This window comes from Balaenoptera physalus (assembly GCF_965194825.1).
Source record: "Balaenoptera physalus genome assembly, chromosome: 3".
NCBI lineage: Eukaryota > Metazoa > Chordata > Mammalia > Artiodactyla > Balaenopteridae > Balaenoptera > Balaenoptera physalus.
In genome coordinates this window covers 14276654-14296090 of record NC_138890.1, presented here as the reverse complement: position 1 = coordinate 14296090, position 19437 = coordinate 14276654, and the positions used below count along the sequence as shown (strand labels likewise).

At 42.1% G+C, this 19437-nt stretch overlaps 1 protein-coding gene and 1 long non-coding RNA gene across 5 annotated transcripts in view; one reads left to right on the top strand and one right to left on the bottom strand.

Moving 5' to 3' along the window:
- LOC309658767 (olfactory receptor 7A10-like) overlaps nt 1-11419 on the top strand; it is a 73787-nt gene extending 62368 nt beyond the window's left edge. For 2 of the 4 annotated variants that reach the window (XM_082457784.1, XM_082457782.1), the window contains exon 2: nt 6453-11419. In XM_082457784.1, the coding sequence (XP_082313910.1) occupies nt 6469-7392 (924 nt within the window). In that variant the 5' untranslated portion in view covers nt 6453-6468 and the 3' untranslated portion in view covers nt 7393-11419. Of the gene's footprint in view, nt 1-1589; nt 2306-2637 lie in introns of those variants that run through there. The other 2 variants (XM_082457781.1, XM_082457783.1) reach the window with 2 other exon arrangements.
- A 3581-nt stretch (nt 11420-15000) lies between these two features.
- The window catches only part of LOC309658807, a 122836-nt gene continuing 118399 nt past the window's right edge, over nt 15001-19437 (bottom strand). Inside the window, exon 2 of the long non-coding RNA XR_014262406.1 lies at nt 15001-15037. This is a non-coding gene — a long non-coding RNA (uncharacterized lncRNA). The remainder of the gene's footprint in view (nt 15038-19437) is intronic.

Here is a 19437-nt window from a genome sequence, read left to right as displayed (position 1 = left end):
CAGAAACAGACTCACAGATTTCAAAAACAAACTTATGGTTACCAAAGGGGAAACGTGGTGGGGAGGGATAAATTAGGAGCTTGGGATTAACATACACACAGTACTAGATATAAAATAGGTAACCAACAAGCACCTACTGTATAGCACAGGGGACTCTACCATGTACATAGTACATATTACTATGTAATAACCTATATGGGTAAAGAATCTGAAAAAGAATGAATATATGTATATGTATAATTGAATCATTTTGCTGTGCACCTGAAACTAACACAGCATTGTAAATCAACTATACTCCAATAAAATTTAAAAATAATAAGAATATGAATAATGAACGTGTTGGGGAGGGGAAAAATCCCCTCCCCCTTCTTGAGTTCTTCTGGGCGATCTAATAATTAAATTGACACAAGACAGATTAAAAGGAGAAAAAAAATTAAGTCATACATACAAAAGTCTCATAGAAATAGGACCTAAGAAGTGACCAAGGCAGGCAGCTTTTATACTTTTTAGACAAAGGAACAATAAATTTGTGAGGAGTTGACCATACAAAGAAAAATAGGCTTGGATGCCTAATTAATGAAGAAGTAACAAGATCTGTTTATATAGCCTTCTTGGCCCTGGGCTCCCTATCTCTGGTGATAAGGATTTTTCCATCCTCCTGGTACAGGGAGGGTACCTTTTCACATGGGAGATTTATTTTCTGCTTTCAAGGAGACAGAGGGGAGAGTCAAAGTGTCCCCCTCGCATTGGACATTTTTGTGAAGTTTTTTTTTTTGGCTGCGCTGTGTGACTTGCAGGATCTTAGTTCCCTGACCAGGGATTGAACCCAGGCCCCCTGCATTGGGAGCGTGGAGTCTTAACCACTGGACCACCAGGGAAGTCCCTAAAGTAACTGTAATTCAAAATAATCATTATGACACTTTGGCATATTTGGGGGTGACCTGCTCTGAGCCCCAGTAAGTGCATACTCTGCTATGGGCTTTATTTTTTTCCTTTTCATGTGTACTCCTGGAATGCAGGGTACTCCTACATTCTCACTCCCATTATCCAGATGGGAAACAAAAGCTCAAACATGTTCAAGGATTTTCCTCCTTGGATTTATACAGAATTTGAATCCAGATGTGGCTGATTCCACGCCACGCTTTAGGAATTTCTACAGCAGTAATTCTCGAAGTGTGACCCCCTGACCAGCATCAGCATCACCTGGGGACTTGTTAGAAATGCAAATTCTTGGACCCCACCCCAGACCTAGTCAATCAGAAACTCTAGAGTGGGGCTTCCCTGGTGGCGCAGTGGTTGAGAATCTGCCTGCCAATGCAGGGGACACGGGTTCGAGCCCTGGTCTGGGAAGATCCCACATGCCGCGGAGCAACTGGACCCGTGAGCCGCAATTACTGAGCCTGTGCGTCTGGAGCCCATGCTCCACAACAAAAGAGGCCGCGATAGTGAGAGGCCCACGCACCGCGATGAAGAGTGGCCCCCACTTGCCGCAACTAGAGAAAGCCCTCGCACAGAAACGAAGACCCAGCACAGCCATAAAAATAAATAAATTTAAAAAACAAAAAAAAAAACAAACAAAAAAAAGAAACTCTAGGGTGGGACCCAGAGATCTGTTTAACAAACACTTTGGGCGATTCTGATGCACATTAAAGTTTAAAAACCATAGTGCCATCGTAATTACTATCTTCCTTGAGAATAACCAACTTATCAGTGTCCTTATTTTGTCCCCTGGTTTGTGGAACATGGAGGCTGGGTGTTGAGAGCTCTGTAATTCTCATTATCCTTTTAGCCTCTGATCCCTGGGGACTCATTATGGATGGCTCCTTCCCCCTCATTCCTAAGAACGATTGGTAGACACTTGGAGAACCGCCTAGTCAGTCCTTCCTTGCCTCTTTGGCAAGGTCCAAGGATCCTGAAGCAGACTGAGGAGACAGAGTTGGTAAGGATCTAAGTCTGTCTCCTGCCGTGGATTCTTCCAGGAGACAGCACTCACCCAGTTATTTCTAAGCTGGACTTGGTTGTGATCCTACCAAGAACAGGAGGAGGTAAGATCTGAGTCTCCATGAATGGTGTTAAATATTCCCTGATCTGCAGGATTCTCTGGCTGAGGGAGAAGCATGAAACAGAAGCGAGGGTGGGGTTTTGTTCCCTAAGAACATCCATGAAGTTCGAGAAATGAGGGGCAACTGATTTCTCAAAGCACAGTGGGCAGGAGCATGAGTAAAGCAAACCAGAAAGAGTTCCTTCGGGATTTTTTATTAATTCATTTATTTTTTTAATCATGACAAAATATATCAAATAAAATGTACCCTTTAAGCTATTTTTTTTTTTTTGAGGTTTTTTTTTTTTAAGTTAAATTTATTTATTTATTTATTTATTTTTGGCTGTGTTGGGTCTTCGTTTCTGTGCGAGGGCTTTCTCTAGTTGTGGCAAGTGGGGGCCACTCTTCATCGCGGTGCGCGGGCCTCTCACTATGGCGGCCTCTCTTGTTGCGGAGCACAGGCTCCAGACGCGCAGGCTCAGTAGTTGTGGCTCACGGGCCTAGTTGCTCCGCGGCATGTGGGATCTTCCCAGACCAGGGCTCGAACCCGTGTCCCCCTGCATTGGCAGGCAGATTCTCAAACACTGTGGCACCAGGGAAGCCCAAAGCTATTTTAAGTATACAGTTCAGTAGCATTAAGTTCAATCCCATTGTTGGGCAACCATCACCACCATCCATCTCCAGAACAGTTTTCATGTTGCAAAACTGAAACTCTGTCCTCATGAAACACTACCCCTCCCCATTCTTCCATCCCCCCAGCCCCTGGCAACTACCCTTCTGCCTTCTACTCTCTGTATGAATTTGACTACTCGAGGTACTTCATATAAGTGGAATCTTACTGCATTTGTCCTTTTGTGACTGGTTTATTTCACTTAGCATTATGTCCTCAAGGTTCATCCATGTTGTAGCACGTGTCAGAATGTCCTTCCTTTTTAAGGCTGAATAATATTTAATATTCCACTGTATGTATATTCCACATTTTGCTTATTCATTCATCTGTCACTGGAGAGATGGGCTGCTTCCACCTTTCGGTTATTGTAAATAATGCTGCTAAGAACATGGGAGTATAAATAGCTCTCGGAGATCCTACTGTCAGATCTTTTGGTTACAGACCCAGAGGTGGAATTGCTGGATCATATGGTAATTCTATTTTTAATTTTTTGAGAAGCTCTTCAACATTTTCTTTAAGAAAAACAGAAAACAACAAGGTCCTACTGTATAGCACAGGGAACTATATTCAATATCCTATGATAAACCATAATGGAAAAGAATATGAAAAAGAGTATATATATATTATATATATAATATATAACATATATATTATATATAACGGTGACTTTGCTGTTCACCAGACATTGGCACAACATTGTAAATCAACTATACTTCAATAAAAAATTAAATTAAATTAAAAAACATAAATAATCAATAACAGAAAGGAAACCTAAATACACTGAAAAAATATGAAAAGGATTATGCCAGTATATGTGTTATGGTCTAAAAGTTTGTGTACCCCCAAAATATATATGCTGAAATCCTAACCCCCAAATATGATGGTATTATGAAGTGGGGCCTTTGGGAGGTGCTTAAGTCATGAAGGTAGAGCCCTCATGAATGGGATTAGTGTCCTATAAAAGAGATCCCTCACCCCTTCTGCCAGGTAAGGATATAAGAAGTCTCTAGCCTCCAGGCCGACCCTCCCTCCATCACCCAACATGCTGGCACCCTGATCTCAGACTTTCATTCCAGTCTCCAGAATTATGAGAAATAAATTCCTATTGTTTATAAGCTAAAAAAAAAAAAGAACAAAAAAGAAAAACAGAAAAATTACAAAATCTCTTTCTCGCATTTTTAAACTTTCCAAATGTTGAAATTTCATTCATGTTTCTGGAATTGTGACAGTTAAACAGATCAGACTGTGTGTCAAAAAATTAAGGGGAAGAGGAACATCCTTAAGTAAGTTCAATATTTTCTCTTCCATAAAGACTAATATACCAATAACTATTCTGTTATTAATAAAAAACAATAATGGCAATAATGAGAGCCAATATTTCTGGAGTATTCCCTGTGTCCCCAGTACCCAGAACGTTTCCTATCTAATGCATACGTCTTATTAATTTGAAGGACACAAATGTCCTTTGAACTTTGCTCAACTTCTTTTCCTTTGTGACTAGACACCTGTCCTTCCTCCCTTGCTTCATAAACCATTGCCTGGGTTCTGATCCTGTCAAGGGGCCTGGATGTTAGCATTGGCTAGTTCATGAGTTCCCTCCCACATGCCAGCCAGTGTGAAGGCAGAGCTTAAAAATGCTCATTTGTTTCCTTTGCTTTCTCAAGACTCTATGCATTCCATCCTCCCTTCACTTCTGTTACAAATATGTGTCCTTCCAAAGCTCATATTCTGAGATGAATAATTTGCTTTTGATTAGAGCAGGAAATGACACATCTTCATCAATTATGTGTCCTGCTGGTATTTGCACACCAGCTCCTAGAATTATTCACTCTTGAAGCTTTCTCAATGAAACCACGTGGAGTGTCAGTTTTACAAGGTAAATTCATTGCTGAGAGTGCCTTGCCCCATGTGTAATTATTACAGGGCCCAGATGTTGGAAGAACTTGAATGCCAAAGTGAAGACTTGTGGGTTTATTGGGTAGAATGCCATTGAAGTGTTCCAGAAGGATGTGCTGGACCTTCCCTGGCACGCTTGGGAAGAAGATTGCTCTGCAAAAATGCACAGGGTTAAATGCATTCAAGAGTACTTGGAGGGGCTTCCCTGGTGGCGCAGTGGTTAAGAATCCGCCTGCCAATGCAGGTAACACGGGTTCGAGGCCTGGTCTGGGAAGATCCCACACGCTGCGGAACAACTAAGCCCATGTACCACAACTACTGAGCCTGCGTTCTAGAACCCACGAGCCACAACTACTGAGCCCATGTGCCACAACTACTGAAGCCCATGCGCCTAGAGCCCGTGCTCCACAACAAGAGAAGCCACTGCAATGAGAAGCTTGCGCACCGCAACGAAGAGTAGCCGCCACTCGCCATAGCTAGAGAAAGCCCGCAAGCAGAAACGAAGACCCAACGCAGTCAAAAATAAATAAATAACTTAATTAAGTGATTTTTAAAAGAAAGAGTACTTAGAGGGTAGGGGATAATTACAAAGCCATTGCCATATAGACATGTCCAAAAAGGTAGCTACCAAGGAACAACTAGTTGAAAGAAATATGCTATAAAATGACTCTGTCTGAGTTTCTAGACTTGCAGGATCTCAGTTCCCTGACCAGGGACTGAACCTGGGGCCACGGCAGTGAAAGCGCCGAGTCCTAACTACTGGACTGTCAGGGAACTCCCTAAATCAGTTTTTCAGAAAAAGCATCAGCTATTCTTGTTTTAAGAGCCAGACAGGAATTTCCCCTACGGGTATGACACTTCCACAATAGACAAGGTATAGATTCATTTAACCTTTTCTTGTAATGTCCCTCACTGTAGGCTGATGGCAAATGACAGATTGCAGCAAAACAATTCTTTCTATATAGACAGGTTCCAATAGAGTGGTTTGATCCAATTTGTAAAAAGTAGAATATTTAAAAGAATGGATTAATGACATTATTTCTCACATTGAGACAGTAGAGAATCTGAGCTTATAATTTCCAGCAATACCTGGGATTTGCCATTCTGAGCAGACTCAGTATAAAGTTAACTACAGAGTTAAAATTCTCTGAGAAAATGAAGTCATCCAACCAGGTTTGACCCTATGTGAAGAAACGATTAGAATTTAATCACAGATTTTATTTATTCATTTATTTATTTAATAAATTTATTTTATTTATTTATTTTTGGCTGTGTTGGGTCTTCATTGCTGTGCATGGGGTTTCTCTAGTTGCGGCGAGCAGGGGCTACTCTTTCTTGTGGTGCGCAGGCTTCTCATTGTGGTGGCTTCTCTTGTTGCAGAACACGGGCTCTAGGTGCACGGGCTTCAGTAGTTGTGGCTCGCAGGCCCATTAGTTGTGGCTCACGGGCTCTAGAGCACAGGCTCAGTAGTTGTGGCACACAGGCTTAGTCGCTCCGTGGCATGTGGGATCTTCCCGGACCAGGGCTCGAACCCGCGTCCCCTGCGTTGGCAGGCGATTCCTAACCACCGCACCACCAGGGAAGCCCTAATCATCGATTTTAAAATGCCATGCAGGCATGATAGTTCCTAAAAAAAAAATTTTTTTTAATTTTTAATAAAATGTTTTAATTTTTAAATTTTAGCATTAGAACAAAATGTATGGTACTCAGAAGTCATTCAGAAATTACTTGGTGAAGGAAGAAATGAGTAGAGCAACCAGAAGGGAAGAATTGTTTAAATGACTACTCTCAAACAAGTGATGTCTGTGTGTCTATTTCATGGTAATTCATGTCTCTATTTTCCAGTAGACTCATCAACAACATGGAATCAGAAAACCAGACTGGTGTCTCAGAATTCCTCCTCCTGGGCCTCTCAGAGGATCCAGACCTGCAGCCCCTTCTCTTTGGGCTGTTCCTGTCCAGGTACCTGGTCACTGTGCTGGGGAATCTGCTCATCATGCTGGCCGTCAGCTCAGACTCCCAGCTCCACACCCCCATGCACTTCCTCCTCTCCCACCTGTCCTTTGTTGACATCTGTTTCACCTCCACTATAGTCCCCAAGATACTGGTGAACATCCAGACAGGAAACAAAGCCATCACCGATGCAGGCTGCCTCACTCAGGTGTATTTTTTCATGGTTTTCATATGTATGGACCATTTGCTCCTGACCATCATGGCTTATGACCGCTACGTGGCCATCTGCCACCCTCTGTATTATGCAATCATCATGAACCCCCGTCTCTGTGGTCTGATGAGTCATTGCTCCTTGTTCATTAGCGTTATGAACGCCTTGCTCCACAGTCTGATGGTGTTGCATCTGTCCTGCACAGACTTGAAAATCCCCCACTTCTTCTGTGAACTTGCTCAGATCCTCAGACTCGCCTGTTCTGATACTCTTATCAATGACATCCTGACTAGCCTGTTAGGTGTTGGTCCCCTCTCAGGGATAATTTTCTCTTACACTCGCATTGTCTCGTCCAGCCTGAGAATTCCATCAATTGGTGGAAAGTATAAAGCTTTTTCCACCTTTGGGTCTCACCTGTCTGTCGTTTTCTTATTCTATGGGATCTGTGTTGGAGTTTACCTTAGTTCTGTAGCTACTCTCTCTCCCAGGAGGAGGGCAGTGGCCTCAGTGATGAACACTGTGGTCACTCCTATGGTGAACCCCTCTGTCTACAGCCTGACGAACAGAGCCATAAAGGGAGACTTGAGGACACTGATCTCTGGAACATTTTCTTTTTCATGATTCTGCCATCTGCCTTGGGTGTGGGCTTCTAGAAAGAGTCAAAGGGAATGAAATACTGGGTATGCCAGAATTCCTGACTCTTCCAAAATTCAATTTTCCTAGCAAAGTGATTAATCATGGGTTTTCAAATCAGATATCTTTGTATTAAATCCTTCTATCCTGGGAATTCCCTGGAGGTCCAGTGGTTAGGACTCTGAGCTTCCACTGCAGGGAACACGGGTTCGATCCCTGGTCGGGGAACTAAGATCCTGCAGGCTGCAATGCAGCAGCAGCAAAAAAAAAAAAAAAAAAATCCTTCTATCCTGTGTTTTACTACCTGTCATTTATCAGCTAACTTAACTCTCTGAGTTCAGTCGACATCTATAAAATAGGCAAAATATTACATATTTAATAGTGATATAGGGAATATATCTCATATATGGGAATATATGAGTATATGAGATAGTTTAATATATGTGTACAGAAATTTGTCTATATTAAGCACTAGTAAAATCAAATGTGTAATTATCAGGTGTTAACTGAAGTCAATTAATCTCAATAAAGCTGGAGGAAAAAATTATTATCAGATGTGCAGTCCATGTGTTTGTAAACTTGTAGTGAACACTCATTTGCTTTCACATTATACTTAGATAAACCAATTCTCGTTTCATCTCTCCCTTTTGAGTCATCCTCATTTTCCTCATTTCTGCTGCAATCTATGCAGAGAAATTGATTTGAATAAAGTCAATTGAGAGTTTTTATTTAATCCGTGAGTTATATAGAAGTGCATTTTTTAGTGTCCAAATATATGGAGGACCTCTTTTCCTTCTTTTGTTACTGGTTTTTAGTATCATTGCATTGTGGCTAAAGAACATACTCTGTATAATTTTAATTCTTTGAAATTTATTGAGATTTGCTCTCATGCACTTGTGGTCAAACTTAGTAGGTGATCTGTTTGCGCTGAAAGATCAATGTGGATTCTACAACGATTGAGTGCATTTTCTATATATGCCCAATAGGTCAAGTTGGTTAATCACGTTGAAATCTTATTTTTACTGATTTTTTTTTATCTCCTTGTATCAATCATGGAGTGATATATGCTAAAATCACCCAGTGTGATATAGAATTTGACTATCTCTGCTTGTAGTTCAATCAATAGACTATTGAGGGGCTTCCCTGGTGGTGCAGTGGTTAAGAATCCACCTGCCAATGCTGGGGACACGGATTCGAGCCCTGGTCTGGGAAGATCCCACATGCCGCGGAACAACGAAGCCCTCGAGCCACAACTACGGAAGCCTGCACACCTAGAGCCTGTGCTCCGCAACAAGGGAAGCCACTGCAACGAGAAGCCCGCGTACCACAACAAAGAGTATCCCCCGCTCACCGCAACTAGAGAAAGCCCACGTGCAGCAACGAAGACCCAACGCAGCCAAAAATAAAATAAATAAAATTATATATATAAAAAAAATCAATAGACTATTGAATACAAATTCAGAATTATTATGTTTTCATGGTGGACCCAATCTTCTATCCTTATGAAGTTACCTTTGTTATCTCTGGGTGTAACAAAGGTTTTTGCATTAAAATCTACTTTGTCTGATAGTAATGCACTGTAGTTACACAAGCTTTTTCTCGCATCTACCAGGTGATGGGAAACCTGGCTGCAGTCCATACTGGTTTGCTTCCAGTTCCCCTCTATTCCCCAGAGACATTCCTTTGGGAAGCCGGCCCAAAGAGGGGAGACCCTTACTCTCACTCTTTATCCCTGGTCTTGTAGAGACCTAAAGCTCACTTGGTCCCTTAGCTGCCTCTCGTAGACCACTTCAAGGGTAAAACCAGCCCCAGTGTCTGGCTCACCTCTCTGGAACCCTGTCCTCTCCTAGTCTCCATGCAGTGATTTCTTTTCTGTATAAGTTTAAGGTGTACAATGTACTGATTTGTAAAATGCTTATATTTTGAAAAATGCTTGCCACCATGGTGTTAGCTACCACCTCCACCACATAATTACCATTTCTTTTTTGTAGTAAGAACATTTGATTTATTTTCTTAGCAACTTTCAAGTATACAATACAGTATCGTTAACTAGAGTCACCATGCTGTGCATTAGATCCCCAGAACTTATTCATCTTATAACTGGAAGTTTGTACCCTTTAACCAGCATCTCCCAGTTCCCACCCCCTCCTCCCAGAGCCGCTGGCAAGCACCATTCTATTCTCTATTTTAATAGGTTTGGCTTTTTGAGATTCCACTGCAGTGATTTCTTACTAGTATTTAGATCTTTGTTGCTTTTTAGATTTTTTTTTTTAATGTACACTACATGCATACTTTTCATTGTCTTCAGTTGGAGAGTTGGTCTAAATTTCCCAGCCTTCAATTACCAGCAGCAGAAGTCCTGTATACAGATTATTAAATCAATACTATCTTAGGTTTGAAGCTAAATTTCTGTACCAGCTAAATCAGACTTATGGAGGATACAGTCTTTTAAAGCAGAAGTACCGTTTTTTTTTTTTTTTTTGACCTGCGCCTGCCAGCACTTGGGATCTTAGTTCCCGGACCAGGATTGAACCCGTGACCCCTACGGTGGAAGCACGGAGTCCTAACCACTGGACCGCCAGGGAATTCCCCAGAAGTACCTATTTTCTGAGGTGAGTTCTGTGTACTTTCTGAGAGTGGGGTGGGGGGTGGGGGATGCTTGTATGAATGGAGGGCTGGTTTTTGTTCCTATGATGTAATAAAAAATATTTGGTCTTTGTTCCCAGTTTCTGGCACAGACTCCTAAAACCCTTGGAATCTCCTGAGTGATAAGAGTCTCTTTGGTATGTTAATGAGATAACTCTTGGCTAAGCGGCTTCTAGAGAGCTTCAGGGCTTGTTGCCAGAAAGACTGAACTTTGATTAGAGGGCTGGAAGTTTCAGCCTCAAACCCCCACCTGTGGAGGTATTGAAGGTTGAACCAATCACCAATGACCAATGATTTAATCCACCTTGTCTATGTAATGAAGCCAACATGAAAACCTAAAATGACAGAGTTCAGAGAGCTTCCAGGTTGGTGAGCAAGAACGCATCTATAGGGAATTCCCTGGCACTCCAGTGGTTAAGAGTCCTTGCTTTCACTGCCAAGGGCGCGGGTTTGATCCTTGGTTGGGGAACTAAGATCCTGCAAGCCCGCGTGACACAGCCAAAAAAAAAAGAAAAGAAAAGAAAAGAAAAAGTTTGCTCCCTACCCTATCCTTGCTCTTAGCTAAAATCTGAGACTTTTCCGTGAATTTTTTTTTTTTAAAGCTGACTATCATTTTTTTTTTTGGCTGCGCTACGCAGCATGTGGGATCTTAGTTCCCTGACCAGGGATTGAACCTGTGCCCCCTGCAATGGAAGCACAGAGTCTTAACCACTGGACCACCAGGGAAGCCCCTATCATTTTTTTTTTTTAAGTAGACTTTAGAATGAATACTTTTTAAATTTATTTATTTATTTATTTATGGCTGTGTTGAGTCTTCGTTTCTGTGCGAGGGCTTTCTCTAGTTGTGGCAAGCTGGGGCCACTCTTCATCGCGGTGCGCGGGCCTCTCACTATCGCGGCCTCTCTTGTTGCGGAGCACAGGCTCCAGACGCGCAGGCTCAGTAGTTGTGGCTCACGGGCCCAGTTGCTCCGCGGCATGTGGGATCTTCCCAGACCAGGGCTCGAACCCGTGTCCCCTGCATTGGCAGGCAGATTCTCAACCACTGCACCACCAGGGAAGCCCCCTCCGTGAATTTTTCTAAGTAAAGTTCTACAAACTTCATATAAAAATTATACAAATTGAGCTGCAGTGTTTCAAATAAAAGGTAACAGACAGATGAATAATGATCAACAACTCCAAGGGAAATTCAAGATGCATTTGAAAATCCTTTGAGCCTGCTTGTTTTCTGCATCTCAGGAGGAATTTAGTTTTTCAGACGTTTTTTCCCAGCCTCTAAAGCCCTGGTTACCAAAGGAAGGTATTGAGCAATTTTACCAATACTCCCCTAACTCCCCCCAACCCTCCCACCCCGCCTCCAACCTCAGCACTATTCTCCCTTAGAGCCAAATAAGTCTGTTTTGGGAGGCCATCCTGTGCATTTTGAGATGTTTAGCTGCATCCCCTGCTTCCACCGCTAGATGCCAGTAGCACCCCACCCAAACCAAGCTGTGCTACCCAACACTAATCTCCAAGCATTGCCAAATCATTCTCCACTGAGAACCATCGCTGGGTGGGTGGGGGGGAACAGTTTAACTGAAGAGAGGTAAGTTCTCTTAGCGTAAAGTAGGCATTTATATGCATGGTTCAATTACTAATATATAAAGGCGAGCGACAATATTGAACTTTACCTGTGCTGCTGGAAAACCCAGACAGTTAATCCCCCCACCTCCCGCCGTTTTGTGTTCTAGAAACCAGTACTGCAAAGAACCTCTCTTCCCCATAGGAGGAGAATAGGACTCTCTAGTGACCTCCTTGTTTCCTATGACAGGGCCAGACACACACTTTCCAATTCCCATTCTTCTGTCTCATAAATGAGTAGGTGAACTGTTTGTCCCCCTCCCTGACAAACTAGCTAGACACAGAGATTAAGCATTTCTTGCTCAGCTAACAGAGTCCCCTGGTTACAATAACAATCCCAAATGTAAAATCCCTCCACCTATGATTTGCTTATTCCTCCCTATGAAAGTCTAAGGCAAAACCACTCTGCAGAGACACTCTGATGTTTGGATTGGGGGTGTTTTCCTTATTGCGTTAGCCTGAATAAAACCAATCTCCCTACTAGCTCACTTTTTATTTTTTGCCTTTGACAAAAAAAATTTAAAAATGAGGTGGAAGAGTGAGTGAACTTGATTAGAAAAGCACACAAACTTCCAGTTATAAGATTAACAAGGTTGGGGATCCGAGGTGGAGCACAGGTGATTATAGCTAATAATGCTGTATCCTATACTCGGATGTTGCTAAGAGAGTAGATCTCATATGTTCGCGCAGCAAAAAAAGAAATGGCCACTATGTGATGGGATGGAGGTGGTAGCTAATACTCTGGTTGTAACCGTTTTGCAATTTACAAATGTATCAAAGCAACACATTGTACACCTGAAACTTACACAATGTTATTCGTCAATTATAGCTCAATAAAGTTGGAAAAAGGAGAGCAAAAGAAAAGAAAAGATTTGGGAACCTCAGCAGAGCACTAATGAAAAGCTCACCCTTCCGATATTGACCAGGGGAATTTCAGATAACTCTGAACCCTTTAAGAGGTACAAAGGTGGAAGCAAAACATGACAAAGGAAAAAAAAAAAAAAAAAAGCTGGGAACCAAGAGGTTATTGTTGCCTCAGCCCACTCCCAGCATCATTCTAACTGATGATCCCATGTAGAAAAACTATGGCATTGATAATTCATTTAAAAGAATCATTCTCATCCATTTGTAGCAACATGGATGGACCGAGAGCATATTATACTAAGTGAAGTAAGCCAGACAGAGAAAGACAAATATAAGATATTGCTTATTATTGCTTATATGGAATCTTAAAAAAAAAAAAAAAGATACAAATGAACCTGTATACAAAAGAGAAATAGACCCACAGACATAGAAAACAAACTTATGGTTACCAAAGGGGAAAGGGGGGGGATAAATTAGGAGTTTGGGATTAACATATACACATTACTATGTATAAAATAGATAACCATCAAGGACCTACTGTACAGCACTGGGAACTATACCTAATATTTTGTAATAACCTATAAAGGAAAATAATATGGAAAAAAATATATATATGTATGTATAACTGAATCGCTTTGCTGTACACATGAAACTAACACAATATTGTAAATCAACTACACTTTAATAAAAAATAAATTAAAAAAATATTTTTAAAAGAATCATTCTTGTCAGTAAAGTGCCAAACACACGAAAACCATAAGAAAACTTTATTTTCCTGAAGCCAGTTATTTTAGAAAGACTAACAGAAATCCAGCCTGGCACACCAGAGTTTTAGATAAACAGAGCTGGCTGGGGAATGTAGTCCTAAACTTTAACTGTGTCACTAGTATCAATTTATTTAAAGTAATATTTGAAGGGGTGGGATAGGGAGGGTGGGAGGGAGATGCAAGAAGGAGGAGATATGGAGATATATGTATGTGTATAGCTGATCCACTTTGTTATAAAGCAGAAACTAACACACCATTGTAAAGCAGTTATACTCCAATAAAGACGTTAAAAAAAATAAAGTAATATTTGAAGTCAATATGTTCTCCTCAAGTCTCTCTATATAGAGCAGGCAGGATCTGAAGTTGTACATGAATGGCACTTGTGCAAGTTGCAAAGGTGTGGACCCTGGAGATTGAGCTATATTTCTAGAGAAAAAGGAGAGAATTTCTACAGTCACAGACTGGGGGGGATGAGGAAGCTGTAGCACCACAGAGCATAGTTCAGACCCTTTTATATACAGTTAGGAATTTATAAAATAAATAAATGCTCCATTGACAATTTTTAGAGGCTTCGATTTCTTTTTCTTTTTTCTTTTATTTTTTTCTCAGTGCAGAAGGAATTCAGCAAGAGGCAAAGTGATAGGTAATAAGTAGATTTATTGAGAGAGGTCCACACTCCAGAGACAGTGTGGGCCATCTCAGAAGGCAACCAAGGCTTCAATGTTTTTTGGGGTTTTTTTTGCCTTGCCACGTGGCTTGTGGGATCTCAGTTCCCTGACCAGGGATTGAACCCGGACCACAGCAGAGAAAGCCATGAATCCTAACCACTAGGCCACCAGGGAACTCCCTTCAATTTCTAATGTAACAGTTTATAAAACATTTTTGTTGAATTCTGCTACTCTACTCAGAAGTTTCAAGCAGTTCTTCTTTCATTGGAGGTGACTTTCCATGCGTGGTCTCAACTGTATATTCACAGATTTTCATTTCTCTCTTTGCCTGTGCCTCTCTCGAGGGATATCCTTAAGAAGCAGGGAACTCTACAAACTTTATAATCATTATTGTCACAGCAGTGAAGTAGGTGTCACACCACTTAATTTCCCAATTTTTTTTTTTTTTTTTTTGGCTGTGCCATGAAGCTTGTGGGATCTTATTTCCCTGACCAAGGATTGAACCGGGCCTTTTTCATAGCCATTCTGTTAGTTAAGTAGTGGTAACTCATTGTGGTTTAAATTAATTGGCACTTAATTAGCTTTTCCTTAATAAAGTTGAGCACTTTTTCATATATTTATTGGCCATTTGAATATCCTGTTTTGTGATATGACCAGATTTATTTTTGGCCTATTTTTAAATTGAGTTGTCTATTTCTTATTGAGTGGTAAAATTTCTTTACATATTCTGCACGTGAATTATTATTATTTTTTAAAATTTTATTGGAGTATAGTTGATTTACAATGTGTGTTAGTTTCAGGTATACAGCAAAGTAGTTCAGTTATACATATACATGTATATGTATATTTATTCCTTTTCAGATTCTTTTCTCATATAGGTTATCTCAGAATATTGAGTGGATTTCCCTGTGCTATACAGTAGGTCCTTGTTGGTTATCTATCTATCTTATATATAGTAGATATATACACATATACATATAGATGTACATGTTTTTCTTCTGCTTTGTGGGTTACTTTTTCACCATCAGTGGTGGTTTTTTTTTTTTTTTTAATTTATTTATTTATTTTTGGCTGTGTTGGGTCTTCGTTTCTGTGCAAGGGCTTTCTCCAGTTGCAGTGAGCGGGGGCCACTCTTCATCGCGGTGCGCAGGCCTCTCATTGTCGCGGCCTCTCCCGTTGCGGAGCACAGGCTCCAGACGCGCAGGCTCAGTAGTTGTGGCTCATGGGCTTAGTTGCTCCGCGGCATGTGGGATCTTCCCAGGCCAGGGCTCGAACCCGTGTCCCCTGCATTGGCAGGCAGACCCTCAACCACTGTGCCACCAGGGAAGCCCCATCAGTGGTGTTTTTTGATGAGCAGTTCTTAATTCAGTCATGCTATGTGGCTTGCAGGATCTTAGTTCCCCAACCAGGGATTGAACCTGGGGCCACAGTGAAAGCACTGAGTGCTAACCACTGGACTGCCAGGGAATTCCCAAGCAGTTCTTAATTTTAATGTATTCCAGCTTATCAAACCTTTTTTTTCCCCTTTTGTCTCCTATTTAAGAAATTTCTGCCTACTCCAAGCCATAAAATCATGTTTTTCTCTATAATTTTTGTTTTACCTTTCACATTTAGTTCTGCCATCATTTTGGAATCATGGGGATCAATTTTCATTTTTTTCCATGTGATTATCCAATGGACCCAGCTTTATTGGAAAGACTGTCCTTGTCCCACTGTAGTCATTGCTGTCATACTAGGTGGCCCTGTGTGTGTGGTTCTGTCCTCTTGCACTGGTCAGTTTTCTACTCTTTTTTTAAAAATAAATTTATTTATTTATTTTTGGCTGCATTGGGTCTTTGTTGCTGGGCGCGGGCTTTCTCTAGTTGCGGTGAGCGGGGGCTACTCTTCGTTGTGGTGCTTGGGCCTCTCATTGCAGTGGTTTCTCTTGTTGTGGTGCATGGGCTCCAGGCACGCGGGCTTCAGTAGTTGTGGCGCACGGGCTTAGTTGCTCCGCGGCATGTGGGATCTTCCCGGACCAGGGCTCGAACCCGTGTTCCCTGCATTGGCAGGCAGATTCTTAACCACTGCACCACCAGGGAAGTCCCAAGTTTTCTACTCTTGCACCAATCCCAAAGGAGAGAGGCTTGATTCTACTTACATAAAGTTCAAGAAACAGGCAAAACTCTTCTATGATGTGTAAGGGAGGAAAACAACCCAAAACTTTTCTTCTACGTTTATAGGTTCTTGACTGGGGCTCTGTAGCAAAAGTAACGAGAGAAAAGCATACAAATCTGTTTTACATGACCCTAAAACCTTCATAAGGAAATGAAGACTCCCAAAAAAGTGGTTAAATCTGAGCACTTTTTTATGCTAGGTTTGATGAAGACTGGAAAGCCATAGAAAAATGTGATTGAAAAAAAGGATATGAGCTAAGAGTAGTAAACTGAGGGAAATTTAGCAATCTTGTACAGTTGGATTCCTTTATGTGTCCCTCCATCTTCAGAGATAAGGACGCTCCTTTCCTCTGGTGTAGGAAGGACAGCTATCACAGGAGGGTCTTATGACCTGCTTCAGGGGAAGGTCAAAGAATCCTCCCTGAGTCATTTCTCTGATTCCCTCAGCTTAAAATATTCAATATGCTAAGGTGCCATATTTTAGGGTAGTTGTGTCCTGAACCATGTCAGATTTTTTTTTTTTTTTAATTTTTTGGCTGCGCCACGCGGCATGCAGGATCTTAGTTCCACAACCAGAGATCAAACCCATGCCTCCTGCATTGGAAGTGCAGAGTCGTAACCACTGGACTGCCAGGGAATTCCCTTTTATTTAAAAAAATTTTTTATTTTATTTTTTGGCCACAGATATTATAATAAGTTAAAATGATCTCAGTGGCCTTGGCTTGCAGTGGCTTGAAGCAGGATTTTGGTTCCCTGGCAAGAGATTGAAGTCAGGTTGTGACAGTGAGAGCCCTGAATCCTAACTACTAGACCATGAGGGACAGTGACAAGGTCCTGGCCTGTCGGCTTTGTAGAAATGAATTTCCACTAAGAGATGGAAAGTAGTGAAACAAGTTAAGTGTTTGTTAGGAGGAAAAAGAGTATGTGTGAATAGACTCACATGGGCGAACTCAGAGAGAGAGTCACGTCCTGCTGGTAGTTTGAATCACTTTTATAGGGCATTTTTCCCAGGTTTCCTTTGGCAAGTCATCTGGCTTAGCCTGGTTCTGAGTCCATATTTGGTTTATCTCAGGGTCCTCCGCTGTGTGTGTGTGCATCTCTTAGCCAAGATGAATTCTAGCAAAGAGGCCTATGGGTAGGTTGACATCACCTACTATGGGGTGGCGCCCCCTCCCTTTTTGACCCCCAAGGAGCCTTTCTGCGCATGTGTAGTTGGGAAGGTCTCCTTGACCTCGAGAATGAGAAATATATGGTTTCTTTATCTTTTATCTGGGCAGGACTCAGCTCCTCTCTGGCCCTGCTATTATCTCTGTCTTGGAGTATCTGTCCACAGGGGACAAACTCCAGCTGCTCAGCCTGGAGGCCATCTATCTCCTGCCTCAATAATAGGGTTTCCTTTGGAGGATGAGGAATTGTACTGACCAGGAGGGCCATGAAGGGAGCTTCTGTGTTATTGGTAATTTTCTTTTTGAAAAACCTGGGTAGTAATTGCATAGGCATGTGCATTTTGTGGACATTGTTTATAATTTGCGCATAGGTATGTTCTCTTTAAAAATTTATTTGTAGGGCTTCCCTGGTGGCGCAGTGGTTGAGAGTCTGCCTGCCAATGCAGGGGACACGGGTTCGAGCCCTGCTCTGGGAAGATCCCACATGCCGCGGAGCAACTAGGCCCGTGAGCCACAACTACTGAGCCTGAGCGTCTGGAGCCTGTGCTCCGCAACAAGAGAGGCCGCGATAATGAGAGGCCCGCGCACGGCGATGAAGAGTGGCCCCCGCTTGCCGCAACTAGAGAGAGCCCTCGCACAGAAACGAAGACCCAACACAGCCATAAATAAATAAGTAAATAAATAAATAAACCGAAAGTTAAAAAAAAAAAAAAAAAACCTTTTAAAAAAAAAAAAAAAAAATTTATTTGTAGACTTTCTGTATGTTTGTTGTAAAACAAAGAATGTTTCTCTCCATCCAAGTGTTACAAGGATTAAGTCATTAGCCACTGCAGTTGCTGATGGACAGCAGTGCCTCCTGAGAGGAATTCAGGATGAAAAACAAGATGAGGCACTCTGTGTTTTAGGAAAACAGGCCCTTTATTTTATTTATTTAAATTTATTTATTTATTTATTTTATTTTTGGCTGCGTTGGGTCTTTGTTGCTGCGTTCAGGTTTTCTCTAGTTACAGAGATCGGGGGCTACTCTCTGTTGCGGTGCGCAGGCTTCTCATTGCGGTGGCTTCTCTTGTTTTGGAGCATGGGCTCTAGGCACACAGGCTTCAGTAGTTGTGGCTCGTGGGCTCTAGAGCGCAGGCTCCAGTAGCTGTGGCGCACGGGCTTAGTTGCTCCGTGGCATGTGGGATCTTCCTGGACCAGGGCTCAAACCTGTGTCCCCTGCATTGGCAGGCGGATTCTTAACCACTGCGCCACCAGGGAAGCCCGAAAACAGGCCCTTTAGACAGTATATTTCAAGAAGAAATTTAATGAACCCAGATTCTTGGATCTTCCCATACATAGAAAAACACTAAAATCATTAACTGAGATATCTGTTCCTTGTGAGTAGTAATAATCTTTTACCGAGATATGTGCTTAACTGCATGTATTCCCTAGCCAAAAATCATATGTATACTGGCTTCTCCCCCTACCTCTTTGAAGCAGTCCCTACAGAGCTACTGAAAGGCTATTGTTGCCGAACACAGGTTCTTGTGCCTGAAGCACAGTGAGGCCAAACAAACCAAAACATTGGAGTTTGGAGCAGAGGCAGGTTTATTGCAGGGCCAAGCAAGGAGAATGGGTGGTTTATGCTTGAAAATCTGAACTCTCTGGTGGTTTCCTGGGAGAAGTTTTTATAGGCAAAATTTGGGGGTGAGGGCTGCAGGGTTTGTGACTTTCTTCTGATTGGTTGGTGGTGAGGTAACAGGGTGGTGTTACAGGAATCTTGTGCTCAGCCAGAAGTTACCATCGTCCACTTGGGTGGAGCCTTATTGGGGGCCTTAGTTCTTCAGAAGAACTCAAAGATATTGTTATGTATATCCCTTGAGGAGGACCAGGATCTTGCTTTAATCGCTGCACTATAGTTTCTTGACTATTCCTCCACTGTTTCTGCATTCCCTGTTTCCCTGATTAGCAGCTGTTTGAATCTGCCCTTTGGAACTCAGGAAAAGTCTAGGAGGCTGAAGCCTTCATCCTACAAATAAGAAATGGGGGACCCAGGGGCTTCCCTGGTGGCGCAGTGGTTGAGAGTCTGCCTGCCAATGCAGGGAACACGGATTCGAGCCCTGGTCTGGGAGGATCCCACGTGCCGCGGAGCAACTAGGCCTGTGAGCCACAA